This window comes from Peromyscus leucopus, chromosome 3, assembly GCF_004664715.2.
Source record: "Peromyscus leucopus breed LL Stock chromosome 3, UCI_PerLeu_2.1, whole genome shotgun sequence".
Lineage (NCBI taxonomy): Eukaryota > Metazoa > Chordata > Mammalia > Rodentia > Cricetidae > Peromyscus > Peromyscus leucopus.
Genome location: NC_051065.1, coordinates 60,253,601 through 60,269,711, shown reverse-complemented (window position 1 = coordinate 60,269,711; position 16,111 = coordinate 60,253,601). Strand labels below are relative to the sequence as shown.

The following is a 16,111-nucleotide window of genomic DNA, read 5'->3' as shown; positions in this document are numbered from 1 at the left end:
AGGTATTTAAAACACCTGGCACTCCGCTTTCAGAACAGCAGCCCAGCCGTCCCCACCAAAACAGGTCTAAGCGGGTCCTCCCCCCTGTCAGCACCGCATGGAGGAGGTAGCAGAGAGTTCCTGCCTCTCAGCAGCGTGGGATCTCCTAGAAGTCTCAAAGTTACAAAGTAAAAAAAATAAAAATTTTTAAAAATACAAATTGCCGGTGCCTTCCCTTAGCCATCTGTGAACTGCTTTTTTTCTCAGACTGCAGATTTTTATCCATTCAAACCTTTCCCCCTGTGGCCTCTCCATTCTAGAAGAGCCAAAAATCTTTGTTCCTACTGACTACAGTACCAGCCAAAGACCCCACCTTAAATCTTGAGGAATCTTTCACCAGTCAGGAATGTCCTAAAGAGAGGATTAGGAGATAGAGGCACCCAGTCACACACCTACAGTCACCAAAAGGGTGACGACTTCTTCCCATGGAAGCTGAATGGAAAACGAAACCAACAAGACTCTCCAAAGCTCCAGAACGAGGGACCAGTGTCGGTCAGGCACAAGGAAAAGGCCCTGAGAAAGCACGGATCCTCCGCGGTACCCAGGAGAGCCAGAGGGTACCACGGCAGGCTCCTCTGGTCAGGTTCCTCTTCAGGGCTGGGACCACGGAGGGCTGGGCTCTCCTGGTGGCCAGAAGGCACGGGGAAATGCAGGACCGCCTGGCCTCAGGAGTGGGTCTGCATGTGGACAGTCAGGTGGTGGTTCCTGTTGAAGGCCCGGCCACACTTGGGGCACTGATAGGGACGCTCACCAGTGTGGATGCGCTGGTGACGAAAGAGGTCGGAGGGCCGGCGGAAGGCCTTGCCACAGTAGCGACAGGCAGGCCAGCCTTGCCTGCTGCCTGTGTGCTGACGCTGGTGCAGTATCAAGGTCTTCCGTTGTTGGAAGGAGCGCAGACATTCACTGCAGTGGTAAACCTTAGCTGTTGACCTCTGTCCCAGGAAAGCACTGCTTGCCAGGGAACGGTGGCTCACGGGCTCCTCGGGGAGCCAGCTGATGACAGGCCCGGGCACCACCACCTCCCCTGGCTCCAGGGTGGAGTGGCTTGACCCCAGAGGCAAGCCACTCCAAGCCTCCCTGTGTCCCTCCTCTTCTGCATGGGTCCGCTGATGGATTGTCAGATTAATCTTCAAGCGGAAGCTCTGCCCACAGTCAGGACATGGGAATGTCCGCTCCCGTTGTCGAGGAAGGATACGGGGTGGCTCTTCCGTAGCCTCTGCTGCCCGGGGTTCCCTACTCCATACCCTAGGCACTTCCTGGGCATGATGCCGTCTAGGGCCTCTGGTCTTGTTCCTGGGCCTTCTGTGGACTCTGTACATGGACGGGCTGGGGGACTCCAGAAGGTGCTGCTCAGGTTCATCCTCAGCCTGGGCTTCTGTCTTGACGGTCACGGCACCGCCACCTGGTAAAGGAATCATCACTGGTTCCAAGAGGACCCACGGCCCCCTCGCCATTTGATCCGGGTTTTGTGCCAGGCCCAGGCCTCTCCTCCCTTCCCGGTTCCGTGAGTGGCAGCAGAGCAGATCAGGTCCTCCTCACAGACACCATGGGGCAGGCACTGCCTCATGGATTATTCCACGTGGTTTGCTGCCTTATGCTCATTCCTAGAAGATGAGCTAAGAACAGCGGAGAAGGGAGAAAGTTGCAGAGTCCAAGAGAAGCCAGGGACTCTGTGGAGTTAAGGATTGGACTCTGGGAGACAGACGGGTGAGATCGTAGTGGGGAGACACTCCAGCCATGGCAATGGTGCTCCCAAGACCCTAAGTGTTGTGAAGATAATGGTTACAACTAGAGAAGGACAAGGAGCCCGTGGGCCCCAGCTGCTTCCAGACCATGACTGGAGGCCTTGTGGGTCACCTGTGGCTGTAATCCCAGCACGCAGGAGGCTGAGATGGGAGAACAGACACAAATTTAAGACAAGCCTTGCTACACAGTGATTTTAAAGTCAGCAAGCTATATACACCCCATCTCAAAAAAAAAAAAAAAAAAAAAGCCTCTGTGGCCTAGGGAGGGGTGACTGCCGGTCTGTCACTCATCCCAAACAAATCCTATCAGCCTGCGACTCCTGCAGGGCCTCAGTGCAGGTCTCACCTGATGCAAGGACGCAGCTGAGACGGCACAGCTGCAGGGACAGAGCCATGAACGCACAGGCTGAAGGGAGGGAGGACAGCTGTCCCCAGGCTGAGAATAAAGGTCTTGTCATTGAGCCCTACCAGAAAAACATGGACTTCAGGTGAAGGACCTACACTTAAACTACAGGTCAACACGCCAAGTGCGAGACGCCACAGGCTGTGAATGCAGGTAGGCCACCTCACAGGCTGCTGTGGGACTGGAGCAGCCCACAGGAGCAGCCTTTCTATCACTAGCAGACCACAGCCTGAGACAGGCAGTCTCAAGCAGTCTTCCCATTAAGGCCAGCTAACCACAGGCCAAGTGCTACTGCTGCCCAGTGGCCCTCGGAGCTTCTCTGAGGCTCTGCACAGCCACAAGTGTCCTCTCCTTTCACTCACCTGGCCCCTCAGAAGGCAGACTATCTGCAGGAGCGGAGGCTGGCAAGTCTCCCTCTGTAAATTCTCCCTCCTGTTTAATCGATAAAGTGCTGGTGTTTGCTGGAATTCCTGTAAGAGGGAGAATCGGATGAGGGCCATTCCCGACACAAGTATCACAGGAGATATGACCATTTCCCCAGCAGGCTCTGGACTCGTTTAAGGGCCTGCGAGGAAGAGGAGATCGTCAGGCTTCCATCGGGAGGGCTTCTGAGGTAGGAACAGAGCTATGAAGGCCACATCCCCAACCCCTTGTAGGTCCAGGCTCACAGCCTGTCCCTCCCATGTCACCTTCATCAGCCTCAACCACAGAAGGTTTGGAAGGCCCCAGGACAGAGTCCAGGCCTGCGATGGGCAGGGACACTACCTCCTACCGGAGGTCCCACCTCACAAACTCCATGCATACAGCGTGAGCTTACAGACTGGCTGGGAGGAACACAGGGTAGAGAGAGTCACGTGCGATGGGGAAATGCAGAGAAACCACTAGAAGGAGGGCAACAGCACTGGGAATGAGGCCAGCGTCCAGAAAGAACGGGGGAAGAGAAGGAAGCGAAGCTGAGGGCACGAGACTCAGTGCCCTGAGTCAGTCTCAGAAGGACCAGCAGGAACTGCCTAGAGACAGAAGCAGACACAGAGTCCTGAGCGAGTGGCAAGTCAGAGTTCTCAACAGGTTTTCAGAAGACTGAGAAACTGCAGCATGCCAACCCAGCACCACACTGGGGGTGTGGACACAGACCGCCACGTTGACACGGCCACTGTAAAAGCTCCAGCAGGCCCCATCCACACTCCTCCCATTACTCCAGCCAGCCAGGTATGTCCGGGTGCTATCCAGACACCTGAGGACTGAAGAGACTAAACCTGCCTCTCAAGGCCACCTTAGAGGCCCAGCTCCCAAGAGCCTACGCAACACAGTTCAGTATCTGGCTTGTCCCCATGCCGCGGACACCAGTGCTGCTGCCGCCCAGCTGACCTCACCCACCAGTGTCTGGCTCAGGCGGAGCAGCTCGTGCTTCCTCTTGCTGCTGCTGCTGCTCAGGTGCTTGCCTTTCTTTTGTCTTCTCCTGGGCAGGGCTGGGTGGACGTGGGGCATGCTCTGGACTCAGAGGGATTCCTAGAAACGCAAACCAATGTCACTGAGAACAATACCAAGGTCTCCTAGGCAGGTGGCCAGTGACTCTGGAGTCACATAAATGTAGAGTCTTGGGATCCTGGGCTTTCAAACCAAAGATAGGATGTGAAGATACAGTGGCCATGCTCATTACCCCCAAAGCTTGATTCTTACGTAATGCCTCTTTTTTGTTGTTGTTTTTTGAGAAAGGGCTTTTCTACATAGCCCTGGCTGACCTGGGACTAACTATGTAGACCAGGCTGACCTCGAACTCGAGAGATCCACCTGCTTCTGCCTCTCTCTGCTGGGATTAAAGGTGTGTGCCACCATGATAAGCTATATCTAAAGCCTCTTTGTCCACAAGGACTCTGCACAACATGTACTTCAACTGAGAGTGTGACACAGGACATGGCAGCTGGATCAAGAGCCTGGCTGTTCACTGGCATGGTGGCTGACAATAGGCTGTAACTTCAGTACCATGGGTCAAATGTCCTCTTCTGGACTCTGTGGGACAGCATGCACAGGTGTGCTACATACAGGCAGGCAAAACATCTATACACAAGAGTAAAATAAATATACATAAACATAAAAAAAAAAGAACCTGGCTATTAAAGGAAAGGAGGAAAAAGGATGTCCACCAGACATCAGGGTGGCTGCTGCCTTCCTGCTTCAAGCTATCTTCTGTAATGCCAGGGAGCCCCTCGGCACAGCAGAAAAGACACACTGAAGATGTCGTCTTTGGAGCTCTGATTTTTTTAAATACTCTTTTTAAAAAGATTTATTTGTTTGTTTAGTGCGTTGGTATTTTGCCTGCATATATGTCTGTGTCAGGATGCCAGGTGCCCTGGAACTGGAGTTACAGACAGTTGTGAGCTGCCATGTTGGTGCCGAGAATTGAACCAGGTCCTCAGGAAGAGTAGCCTGTGCTTTTAAGCACTGTGCCATCCCTCCAGCCCGCCAAATACTCTTTTCAGACAACTCCACCTCCATACCTATCCTCTTCATACCCTCGGATCCATGCATGGTGTTGCTGTGGCCTGCCTCCCAGAATAGCTCCTATAACCTGGTGTGGCTGTGGTTGTTGAATGGAGGCCCCCCAAATGTGATTAAACAGCCTCTTCCACACAAAACAGAGCTGGGGGAAGGGCATTTTGGTTTTCTTTCCTCTTGCTTTTGTTTTGTTTTGTTTGGAAGACAGGGTCTCACTGTATATACCTCTGGCTGGCCTGAAACTCAACATGTAGACTGGTCTGGCTTAGAACTCATAGAGCTATATCTCCCTCTGCCTCCTGACTGCTGGGTCACACCATGCCCAGCCTTATTTCCTTCTTTTAAAAAAAAAATTACTAGAGAGAGGTATATATGAAAGAGAGAGAAACAGAGAGAGAGAGAGAGAGACAGACAGACAGATGGGGTATGTAGGCCAGAAAGCAACCTTCAGAAGTTGGTTTTCTTCCTCTGTGGGTTCTGGGGATAAAACTCGTATCGTCAGGTTCATACACAGTGAAGACCTCTCATCACAGTGGTGAGGACCTCTCACCACTGTTGAGTTATCTCAATTGCCCTTCTGTGGTTGTTTTTTGAGATGAGGTCTCACACGTATTCCAGGGTGGCCTTGAACTCACAATGTGGCTGAGGATGACATTAAACTTCTGACCTTCCAGCATCTATATGCATAGTGGTGGGATTATAGGCATGCACCACCATACCCAGTTTTTCTGGTGCTAGGGATCAAACCGGGGCCTCATGTATGCTAGGTAAAACACTCTGCCGAGGGAGATATATCCTTCATACTTCCTCTCTCTCCTGTCTTTCAGGACTAAAAAACCACAACAACAAAAACCCAAATGATTAAGAAGAAGAAATAGACTATGAACAAAAGGTTGATGGTTAGAGAGCTGATGATCTGCTGACGAAATCAGCCGAAGGTTCCCACCATGGACCCACGTGTGCTGAGGACAGCTGGGATGAACAGCATTTGGATGAGAAATCCACAATCACAGAAAGAGGAGGCTCTATCTCTACATGTGTTTGAACTTACCAGTGTGGTTTTTCATGAACACGGGGTTCAGGAAACAGGACATGTGAAACACTCAAAAGCAACGTAAACAGGCCTCTCCCTGCCTCGGCTGGCATTTCTCTTCCACAGGAACTACTGACATGAGAAGTGGATCTGACATGCTGCTACTGACTCTTTCACATACAAGGCACAGTGCTGGACACTGGGGGATCACACTGTTCGCAGACAGTGTACACACAACACTCAGTAGCTTCCAAAATCGTTACCTCCATAATAAACCCAAACACAGCTGCTTCGGCTAGGTGTGGTGCTCATACCTACAATCCCAGCATTCAGGAGGCTGAGGCAGGAGGATGGCTATGAGTTAAAGGCCAGCCTGGGCTACATATTAAGTGACAGGCCAATCAGGGCTATGGTGTGAGACCCTGTCTTAAAAGCAAACAAGGCCAGCAAGATTGCACAGGAGGTATGTGCCCTTGCTGCCAAACCTGACAAGCTGAGTTCTGCCCCTTGAACTCACATGTGGCAGGAAAGAACTTCCTCTAAGTATTTTCCTGACCTACATACATACACAGACACATAAATGAATAAATATAATTTTTTTAAGCAAATAGCAGCAACAAGAGGCCAGTGTGGTGTCACATGCCTGTAATGCCAGCACTTGGAAAGCTGAGGCAGGAGGACCACCAAGGTGGCTACAAAATGAGTTCCAAGCAAGCCTGGGATACAAAATGAGACCCTGCCTCAAAAAACAATTCAAAATGTCTATAAGGGCCAGTGAGATGGTTCAGCAGGTAAGGCAGAGACAGGCAGATCTCTGTGAGTTCAAGGCCAGCCCGGTCTACATAATGAGTTCCAGGCCAGCCAGGACTACACAGTAGCAAGACCATGACTTAAAAAACAAAAATAAGTAAATAAACATTTTGTGCCTGTGTGTATAAGTGTTTTGCCTTCATATGTATGTATACAATATGCATGCCTCCTGCCCAGAAGAGAGCACCAGATTTCCTGGAACTGAGTTACAGACAGCTGTGAGCTGCCATGTGGGTGCTGGGAACTGAACCCAGGTCCTCTGCAAGAGCAGTGTATGCTCTTAGCCACTGAACCTCTCCAGCTCTCAGGAGTCAGTAATACTCCCCTTTCGTATCGGGGACAAAGGGGTTCAACCCCTCGATAGTCCCCTCCCAGGTCCAGGAAGAATCTACAACCAGCTGATAATTTGAATCTATATGCACGAAAGAAATGAATCTATATACACGAAACTCCTTAGTCCATACACTTTATTATTCTCTGTCACTTCTCTCTCTACACAGCTTCTATTCTGCTCTTATTTTTTGCTCCTTTCTTCTCTACATTTGTCTGCTGTCCCCTCTAAGTTCTATCTTAATTCCTTCATCTTAGTTCTGCCCCATCTAGGCTCTCATCCATCTAGTTCTTTCCCATATCAGCTCCTCTCTCATCTTGTTCTTCCCCATCTAGCTCTTCCTCGTCTTCCATCTTGTTCCTCTGGTACTCTCTTCTAGTCCTTCAATCTAGACCATTCCTCTCCAATTCTTACCCATCTAGTTCTTCTGTTCTCTTGTCTCTTCTCTGTCTCGTCTTCAAGTTCTCTCTTCAAAAATCCTCCTCTCTCTCCTTCTACCACCTCTCAGTTCTCCGTATTCTCTCAGTTCTCCCTAAGTCTCTCAGGAATCCAGTTATAAAGCCAAGAAATGGCAGTCCTCTCACAGAGCAAGGTCACCAGGCTTGAATTCTTATGGGGTCATAAAGGCAGATAAGAATTTTCCTCAGGCAGTGACCACCAGGCTTTCTTTTACAACCCAAAAGGGGAGTGGTAAAGGAGGAGACCAATAAAGGAGGAGGCCAATAGAGAGCTAATGATCAGTTAGTATATCAAAAAGGGAATTTATGTATTCAGTCTACATTCCTAGAAGTAGTTAGGTAAGAAATTAGGAGTCTATCAGTAAGGCTGTAAGGAAGGAGGGTCTCACCCTAAATTGCACAAGAAATAAAGCTATCCTTCTGACCTAAGACACAGGTGTTGTTTCGTTTGGTCTTGGATGCTTAAGTCTGGTGTTCTTAGAGAGTACAGAGGTATCTCTGATAAAGTACCTTCATCCCTCCAGGGATGGAGCTGGTGGGATGCTGCCAATGACGATAATTAGAGGGAAGCTTAAACTGGGGTTCTGGCTGTGCACAGCTGTCAGTGCAGGTTATCTAAATATTCCTTTAGTGGAGGGGAAATGGTGCCCAATAAATGATGGAAAAGCTATAACAGCACAAGAAACTCATAGCAGAAAAAGGCTGATAATCAGAAGCCAAATATCACCAAGACTCCTTGAGCCTCAGCTTGACCTCTGGAAGGCCCTTGGCTTCTTCCAGGTATTAGCTTTGTCATAATCAGCTGAAATCCTGCTTTATATATTTTTTTGCGGCTTGTAGCACACCGGCTATGGAGGAACAACCCCAGCCTTGTCCCCAAAGGGCCATCCCAGAGAGAAGTACAACAGCAGCAGTGGTCTCCTGATAACGGCTGAACTGAGCAACAGTGACGCCAGGTGGATGTGGACACCACTGAGGCTGGCACAGTGCGGTGGTGGTGCCACCATGCTTTACCATAACTGACCATCAGCCCACTTAGGAGATGCCTATTATATCCTTGATCTGTATTTGCCATCCCTTTTGTGCTGGTGCCTCCTATAGAGAGGCAGAATCCTTAGAGCTCTAAGAAGTCTTCTGCTTATTCCTGCTCAGAGCAGCCTCAGACAAAGAACAGCGTATTCTGGTTGAAGGCCCTGTGCTCCCTTTCCAGCTCCAAGACGGTTCAGTATATCCAGGAAGGGAGTGTGTAGCTCACTGTGCCCCAGCATGTGCCAATACTTACCAGCGTTCAGTTTCCTGGGGCATGCTGCCTCCTCCTCACTCCCCGTCTGACCCCAAGGGTCCGCAGGACAAGGCTCTTCTCCCCTCTCTATCCGGATGAGGATGTCTGGTTTGGAGATGGCAGAATCTGCACACAGAATGGAGAGGGCATGGGGAAAGGTCTGGGGCTGGCTGCCTATGGCAAAGGCAAAGACTGCAGGAAGCTATCCTCAGACGGAAGCCCAGGCATCCTCTGCAGCCTTACCCAGGGAGACCAGCGACTCGTAGTTGTTCCTCATCACGTGCTTGTAGAGCTCCTTCTGCCAGTCCTCCAGCTTGGCCCACTCCAGTTCAGAGAAATACACAGCCACGTCATCAAAGGTCATAGGCACCTGAAACCACAGTGTCACACTCGCTCACCCACACATTTACAGGCATGGGTCCTCAGGCTCCCCACCTCGGGCTATCCAAAGGCTACCTTGGGGACCTCGCCCTTGCTGCCAGGGGGAAGCCGCAAGACCAAGAAGTTCTGGTTGTGCAGCAGGTTCTCCACATTCTCCAGCCGCCGCTGCAGCAGCCCACACTTTTGTGGCAGGGTCCCCAGCACGGCCCACTTGCCCTCCAGCTGGTTGCTGAACTCCACAGCTGTCTTCTCACAGTCAGCCAGCTTCTTCTCGGCTGTCCCTGAGCGTCCTTCCAGAGTCAGCAAACGGGCCAGGCAAGAGTCCACTTTCTTCTCCAAGGCCTGAATGGCTGCCACCACAGTCCACAGTGTGATCTCTGTGGAGTAGAGGTATGAGCTCTTCTCTGCATCTGGCTGGGGTGAAAAAGAAGAGGTGGGAGGCCTCTTATTACACACCTGCTTGTCCCTCCGAGAAATCTGCTCAAGGGACAAGAGAATCATACAATCCAAACAGCCACATCGTAAACTAGGCATGGTGGCACCTATCTATAATCCCAGCATTTACAAACTGAGGTAGGGAGATTGCCTCAAGTTCAACGGCAGCCTGAACAGGACAGTTCCAGGCTAGCCTAGACTAAAGAGTTGAGACCAGCCAGGTATAGTGGCACATGTCTTTAATCCCAGCCCTTGGGAGCCAAAGGCAGGTGGATCTCTGTGAGCTCAAGGCCAGCCTGGTATGGTCTACACGGCAAGTTCCAGACCAGCCAGGACTGCATAGTATAACACTGTCTTTATTTAAAAAAGAAAAAAGAAAAGAAAAGAAAAGAAAAGAAAAGCATTTCTTCCCATGTACCTGCAGGTCTACATTTAAAGAATCACCCAACCTGAGATTAAAAGTATTTAGAAAGAAAAAAAATTGTATCTGTTCTGAACATGTACACACTTTTCTTATCATTATTTCCTCCGCTGTGCAACTTTTAGCCTTTCCATTGCATTGGAAATCTAGAGATGATTTATGATATTTTGGAATATATGAGCGGGTTATTTGCAAACAGTACATTATTTTATGTAAGGGACTTGAGCATCCCTTGTGCGGGGGCGGGGGGAGCTGTAGTTATTACAATAATGTGGTTGGTAGTGTTGAGATCTATCCTGTTGGCAAGTTTTTTGGGATATGAGGTTCTGCAAGACAGCTGAGGATAGGAGCAGGTGGAATGATCAGGCAGACTCATCTGGACAGGTACAGAAAGGTCTTCCAGCCCAACTCCCATAAAGCCCATTTTCTCTTCCTCGCAGTCAGGGAACCCAGAAGGACACACAGAAAACTAAAGGGAAGGAGAGGTTCCCTTCAAAAACTTTCCAGGAAACTAAGGTTTCAGAAACTTGTCTAAGACATATTGGTAATAACAGATACCACTTACCGGGAGATTTTTACAGGCAAAAGTTCTTCTAGCATGTCCTCTGAATTGGCCAAACTGAACATGACCAAGCTACCCTTTTAAAACTGCTAAATTTGCAGTGGTCTCTCAACCTTCCTAATGCTTCGACCCTTTAATACAGTTCCTATGCTGTGCTGACCCGCAACCATAACATTATTTCGTTGCTACTTTGTAACTGTAAATATTTGATATGTGACCCACAGGTTGAGAACCACTGAAGTAATCTTTAAAGAAACAAACGAAAAAGGCCACAAAATTCGGAAACCTGTTGCAAACAGGGTTCAAATTGTTTCCTACTTAAAAGAAGAGCTGCTAGGAATTTTAACGTGGTCACATTCTAAGGTGTTGGCCTGAGGCCTCAACTCAACTTCTGCCCCTCGGCATCTTCTTCAGCCTTGCGGACGTGGCCGGTAGGCCACCCTGGGCCTTCTCTGACTGCTCGGGCCGAAGGCCTCAGAAGAAACAATGGACAGGGGCTCTCTGCTGTGTTATCTGCGGGGTCCTTCGATGCCTTCGGGAGGAATCTGAGCGCCCGGCCTAGCAGGGACACGGGGGTGGTTTGGGGGAGCAGGTCACCGGTCTTAGGGCCCAGCCCACCGGGCCTGGTGTTTGGGCCTCCCGCCGCTGGGTGCAGGCCAGTGGCCTATGCGGCCTCCAGGCCGGTGGCTCCACGACCCCGGCGGGCTGGGTGGGGGCCGGGGTAGGGAGGTGGCGCTCCGGGACCGGTGTGCCGAGACCCTCGCAGGCGGCGGCCACGGGCCGGGGCGCTTACCCGGGCGAGCGCCGCTTCGGCCATGGCTACCGTGCCGTCGCTGGCGTGCGATCCTCCGCCGACAGGTCGGGCCAGGCGCGGGCTGTGGTTCTCCGCCGACAGGCTGCGCGTCGGTGACGAGCAGGAGGCGCCCAGCGTCGGAACTGCTGCCCGGCGGCCGCAAACTCCGCACCGTCCCGTGCCACGTGCCCCGCGGGCCCTTTAACAGAGCAGCGGGGAAGGCCGCGGCCCGGCGCGCACAGCGCCCCCTGCAGTCCGAAGGACCGCACCTCGGGGGCGCTCGGGGCCGGCCTTGAGCGCGCTCCACCCCGCGGGCCGCCAGCTTGCGATGCCCATCCTGCCACTGGTGCCCTGCTCGCCCGGCAGCTGGCTTCAAGCAAACCCACGCGCGGGTGAATTCAGGGAACGAAGCCGGTGAGGGAAACGCTCAGGAAGTTTCCGGGCTACCCTCATCCCAAGGGTTTGAAGATCCCAATTTCTAGGGCCTGTAACCTAGAGAGGGGAACCTAGGGGGAAACATAAAGGTTTCTAAACCCTCTTTTTGCTTTTTCAGAACAAATGGGAAGCCCTAAGGGGGGGAAAGTGCATTTAAAACAAAATGCAAGCCCGGGACTCGGGGGTACCTCAGTGGTAGAGCACTTGCCTGGCTTGCTCCAGAACTCGAGGAAGGTGTTTCTGGGGTATCCTCCTCTCAGGCACCCACCTTATGAGTCTCATCTGCGCATCCTGAGCAGATCCCCCTCTTCCAGCCCTCTCTGCCACACCCAGTCTGGACTGGCATGTGACATCAGCAGGGCATCTTGAAAGCCTTGGCTCCAGGATGATCATCCTGTACCATTCAAATGATACAATGCAGGACCACAGCTACTGTGTTCATCTGTAAGGCTCTCTAACCAGTTCATGTTCTGAATTATCCTGAATAAACTATTCCACTTAAGACCAATTTCCTTCTGAAACTAGAAAGCCTTACTCAGGAAAGCCAGAATTAACCTTGGAATAGAAAGTAAAACCTGCTTTTCTTCATTTCCTGTATTTTCCACTCATGCTATGGTCTTTATCCAATAAGCCAATAAACTTCTGGCTGGCAAGTGTTTTTTTGTATTTTTGATGTTTGTTTTGGTGTTTAAAATATTTTAAAAATAATTCTAGGGCTGGAGAGATGGCTCAGTGGTTAAGAGCACTGGCTGCTCGTCCAGAGGACGAGGGTTCAATTCCCAGCACCCACATGGCAGCTCACAACTGTCTGTAACTCCAGTTCCAGGGGACCTGACACCTCCACACCAATGTACATAAAATGAATTTATTTAAAAAATAATAATTTTAAAAGAAAATTAGTTCTGTGTAAAGGCCTTTGCTGTCCAAGATGATGCAAACCTAATGATCTGAGTTCAACCTCCAGGGCTCACATAAAAGTAGAAGGGGAAAACTGACCTACACACAGTAAGTAAAACTTAAAAAAAAAAAAAAAAAAAAAGCTGCAAGCTGGGCATGTTGCTGTACACCTTTAATCCCAGTACTTGGGAGGCAGAGGCAGGCAGATATCTGAGTTTGAGGACAGCCTGGTCTACAGAGAGTTCCAGGATAGCCAGGGCTACAGGGAAAGGAAACCCTGTCTTGAAAAACCAAAACAAGCCAACAACAACAACAAAAAAATTTCATATTTATCTGCGTGTGTGGCACTTTCCTGTAATCTCAGCATTTGGGAATCTGGGACAGGGAAAGATCCAGGTCTGCTTGGATTACATAGTGAAACCCTGTCTCAAAAAACTTTCTTTTTGCACATGAAAGTTACCAGTCATTTGGTAATTTGAGAAATCCATGGATTCTGCTTAAAGGGCAAAGGAATTTACAGGGAAGAAAACTCACTGTACAGAACAGAATTGTCGCAGGTTCTGGAATGCTGGGCACAGTCTCACCTGGTTTGGGCTGTCTCAGTCAGTCCCGCATCCCAACCCATGAGGGAGAGAGGAGAGCTGCACACGTGCATCTCAGGTCTTAAGGGTAGCCAAGAGGCCACGACCCAGTACTCAAGGTCACAGGCAGGCAGAGCTATGTCTCTAGGGCTGTGCTTGGGGTCACTGAACTACAATTGGAGAGTGCACACTATAATACTGTGTTAGTCTAGGGAAGTCTGTATAAAGATCCAGTATAAGAAACTAGATTTAAGGCCGGGCGGTGGTGGCGCACGCCTTTAATCCCAGCACTTGGGAGGCAGAGCCAGGCGGATCTCTGTGAGTTCAAGGCCAGCCAGGGCTACCAAGTGAGTTCCAGGAAAGGCGCAAACCTACACAGAGAAACCCTGTCTCAAAAACAAAAAAGAAAAAAAAAAAAAACTAGATTTAATAGAAAACAAACTACGGTCCATGTGTCTGTTCACTGATATATCCCAAATGTTAAAACTGCCTACATAACAAGTACCCATCATTTATTTGCTCTCTAAAGAAATGGATGAGAAAAAGATGGGCGAGTAAAGAAAGTTGTCTGCTGCTGAGCCTGCTACCTGGAGACTGATCACCATTCCCGCACGGTGGGAGGAGAGAACTCTAGATTGTCTTCTGATCCCCACTGTGTGCCATGGCTATGTGTCCTCATGTAGGCAGATTTTTCTGTCCCACCAATCTGTTCCCAAATCATGACACACACTTATTATAAAAGATCAGCCGATAGCTTAGGCTTGTTTCTAACCAATTCTTATAACTTAAATTAACCCATTTCTTTTTTTTTTCTTTTGTTTTCCTTTTTTTTTTTTTTTTTTTTGAGACAGGGTTTCTTCTCTGTATAGCTTTGTGCCTTTTCTTGGAACTCACTTGGTAGCCCAGGCTGGCCTTGAACTCACAAAGATCTGCCTGCCTCTGCCTCCCAAGTGCTGGGATTAAAGGCGTGTGCCACCACCGCCCGGCTAACCCATTTGTTTTAATCTACGTTCTTTTATGTGGCTCAGTTACTTTTACTTTGTAATGCCCATGTTGTTTCCTCTGCGTCTGGCTGTGGACTCCACCTTCTTCTTCCCAGTGTCTTCTCTGCCCCCACCCCCCACCCCCCAAATCCTACCTGGCTATTGGCTGTTTAGCTTTTTATCAAACCAACCCCGTGACATATTTTCAGTGTAAAGGAATATTCCCCAACATCCTCACACATACACTAAATGTAAAACAGATGAAGACACCTCTTCCAAAAAGGAGCTTGGACACCAAAATTAAAAAAAAAAAAAACAAGAGAGGCTTCTTCAGGACAGGAAGAATAACGTGACTGCAATACAACTGAAGAGACCTGGTAAGGCAGGCTGCAGAAGCCTTCAACACTAAAGAGTTTGCTTTTGATTAGCAGCTGGGAATGCCACGGCAAGACCCTGACGAAAGCCCGTGTCCAACAGCTCCAGAACACTATATGGTGATGAGAGTAGCCTGGCTGACTAGAGAGTCAAGTTAGCGACCCCTAGAACCTAACTGTGACCAGGAAGGAGAGAGAAGGCATGCCAGCTTAGTTGGGTATGTGATGTTGCTGCCCTGTGTGTTACATCCAACTTAACCAGTCCACTTCCCTCCCCGCTTCTTCTCCATACCTCCCAGAGCAGCCTTTCAATGTGTGACAGTTTCAACAGGCAAGTAATCTGTGTTATTTCAAACAGTGCCTACAGAGCCTGGCATGCTGGCTTACACCTGAAATACCAACATCTAGGAGGCTGGAGGTGGGAGGATTGCTGTGTATTGAAACCTAGGCTACATCACAAGTTCCAGAACAGCTGGGTTAGAGTGCGCTACTTAAAAAAAAAAAATGTGCCGGGCGGTGGTGGCGCACGCCTTTAATCCCAGCACTCGGGAGGCAGAGTCAGGCGGATCTCTGTGAGTTCGAGGCCAGCCTGGGCTACCAAGTGAGCTCCAGGAAAGGCGCAAAGCTGCACAGAGAAACCCTGTCTCGAAAAACCAAAAAAAAAAAAAAAAAATGTCCAACACCAACTGACAACCTGAATCCGAATTTGACCCTTGGGACCCAACTCCCACATGTTGTCCTCTGACCTCCACACATACACCGTGGCATGAACACACCCATACACATACAAATGTTAAAAAACTAAAACAAAAAACAGTGCCTACTGAGGGTCACATAATGACGGTAAGATGTTGAATGTGCCGAACATGGTAGCACACACCTGTAGTTCCAGCACTCGGGAGGCAGAGGCAGGTGGATCTCTGAGTTCAATGCCAGCCTAGTCTACAGAGTTCCAGGAAAGCCAGGGCTACACAGAAACCCTGTCTCCAAAAACAAAAACAACAAAACAAAAACAAAAACAAGTATGTTCCGTGTACACATGGACCCATGAGATTTCCCCAATGCCCAGCTTCAGTCTTTGTATAGACACCTACCTGTGTTCCACCTCCATGTCCTCTTCCTGTTCTCGTGTTGAATAAAACTATATGCCATAAAACCCAAGTTACTCATTTTGTTTTGAATGAAGATTCAGTTTCTGTCTTTTTGATATAGGATTCCAACGAAGGATATTGTCTAGTACTAATATCACAAGTGATGCGTTAACTCTGGAATAAGAATTGCTGTTCAAGTGGGGATGCAGGAATTTTAATTTTTGAATGAAATTATCTATTATACATTAAGACGATCTTGCTGCTGTAATGCAAAGACATGATGGATTAAGGTGCTATTGATTTTTCTCCAATGTGAGGGAGGTCCTTCTGTTAAATATAAAGTTCTACCCAAGTTCAAGTGGGAAGGAAGGAAGCCTTTGCCTCTGATAGCCCCTCCCATCTTCAGAAACTATCTGCCTTTTAAAACAGGTTCCTTCCTGTGTTGGACACTACAGTATCTGTCCCTGGGCGAGCAGGGATTTCTGAAGCCTTCTTTGTGATCTGGGCCAGGCAGGGGTGGTGCATGCCTTTAATCCCAGCACTCTGGAGGCACAGGCAGGA

General features: G+C 49.5%; 1 protein-coding gene across 1 annotated transcript; it reads right to left on the bottom strand.

Moving 5' to 3' along the window:
• Nucleotides 1-437: 437 nt before the first annotated feature.
• On the bottom strand, nt 438-12,091 carry LOC114700142 (zinc finger protein 282). Its single transcript, XM_037204300.1, is given in 8 exon segments — nt 438-1,441; nt 2,550-2,657; nt 3,565-3,696; nt 8,598-8,723; nt 8,841-8,967; nt 9,054-9,355; nt 11,190-11,615; nt 12,025-12,091. Coding segments are annotated over 8 exon segments (2,292 nt in total).
• Nucleotides 12,092-16,111: the final 4,020 nt, after the last annotated feature.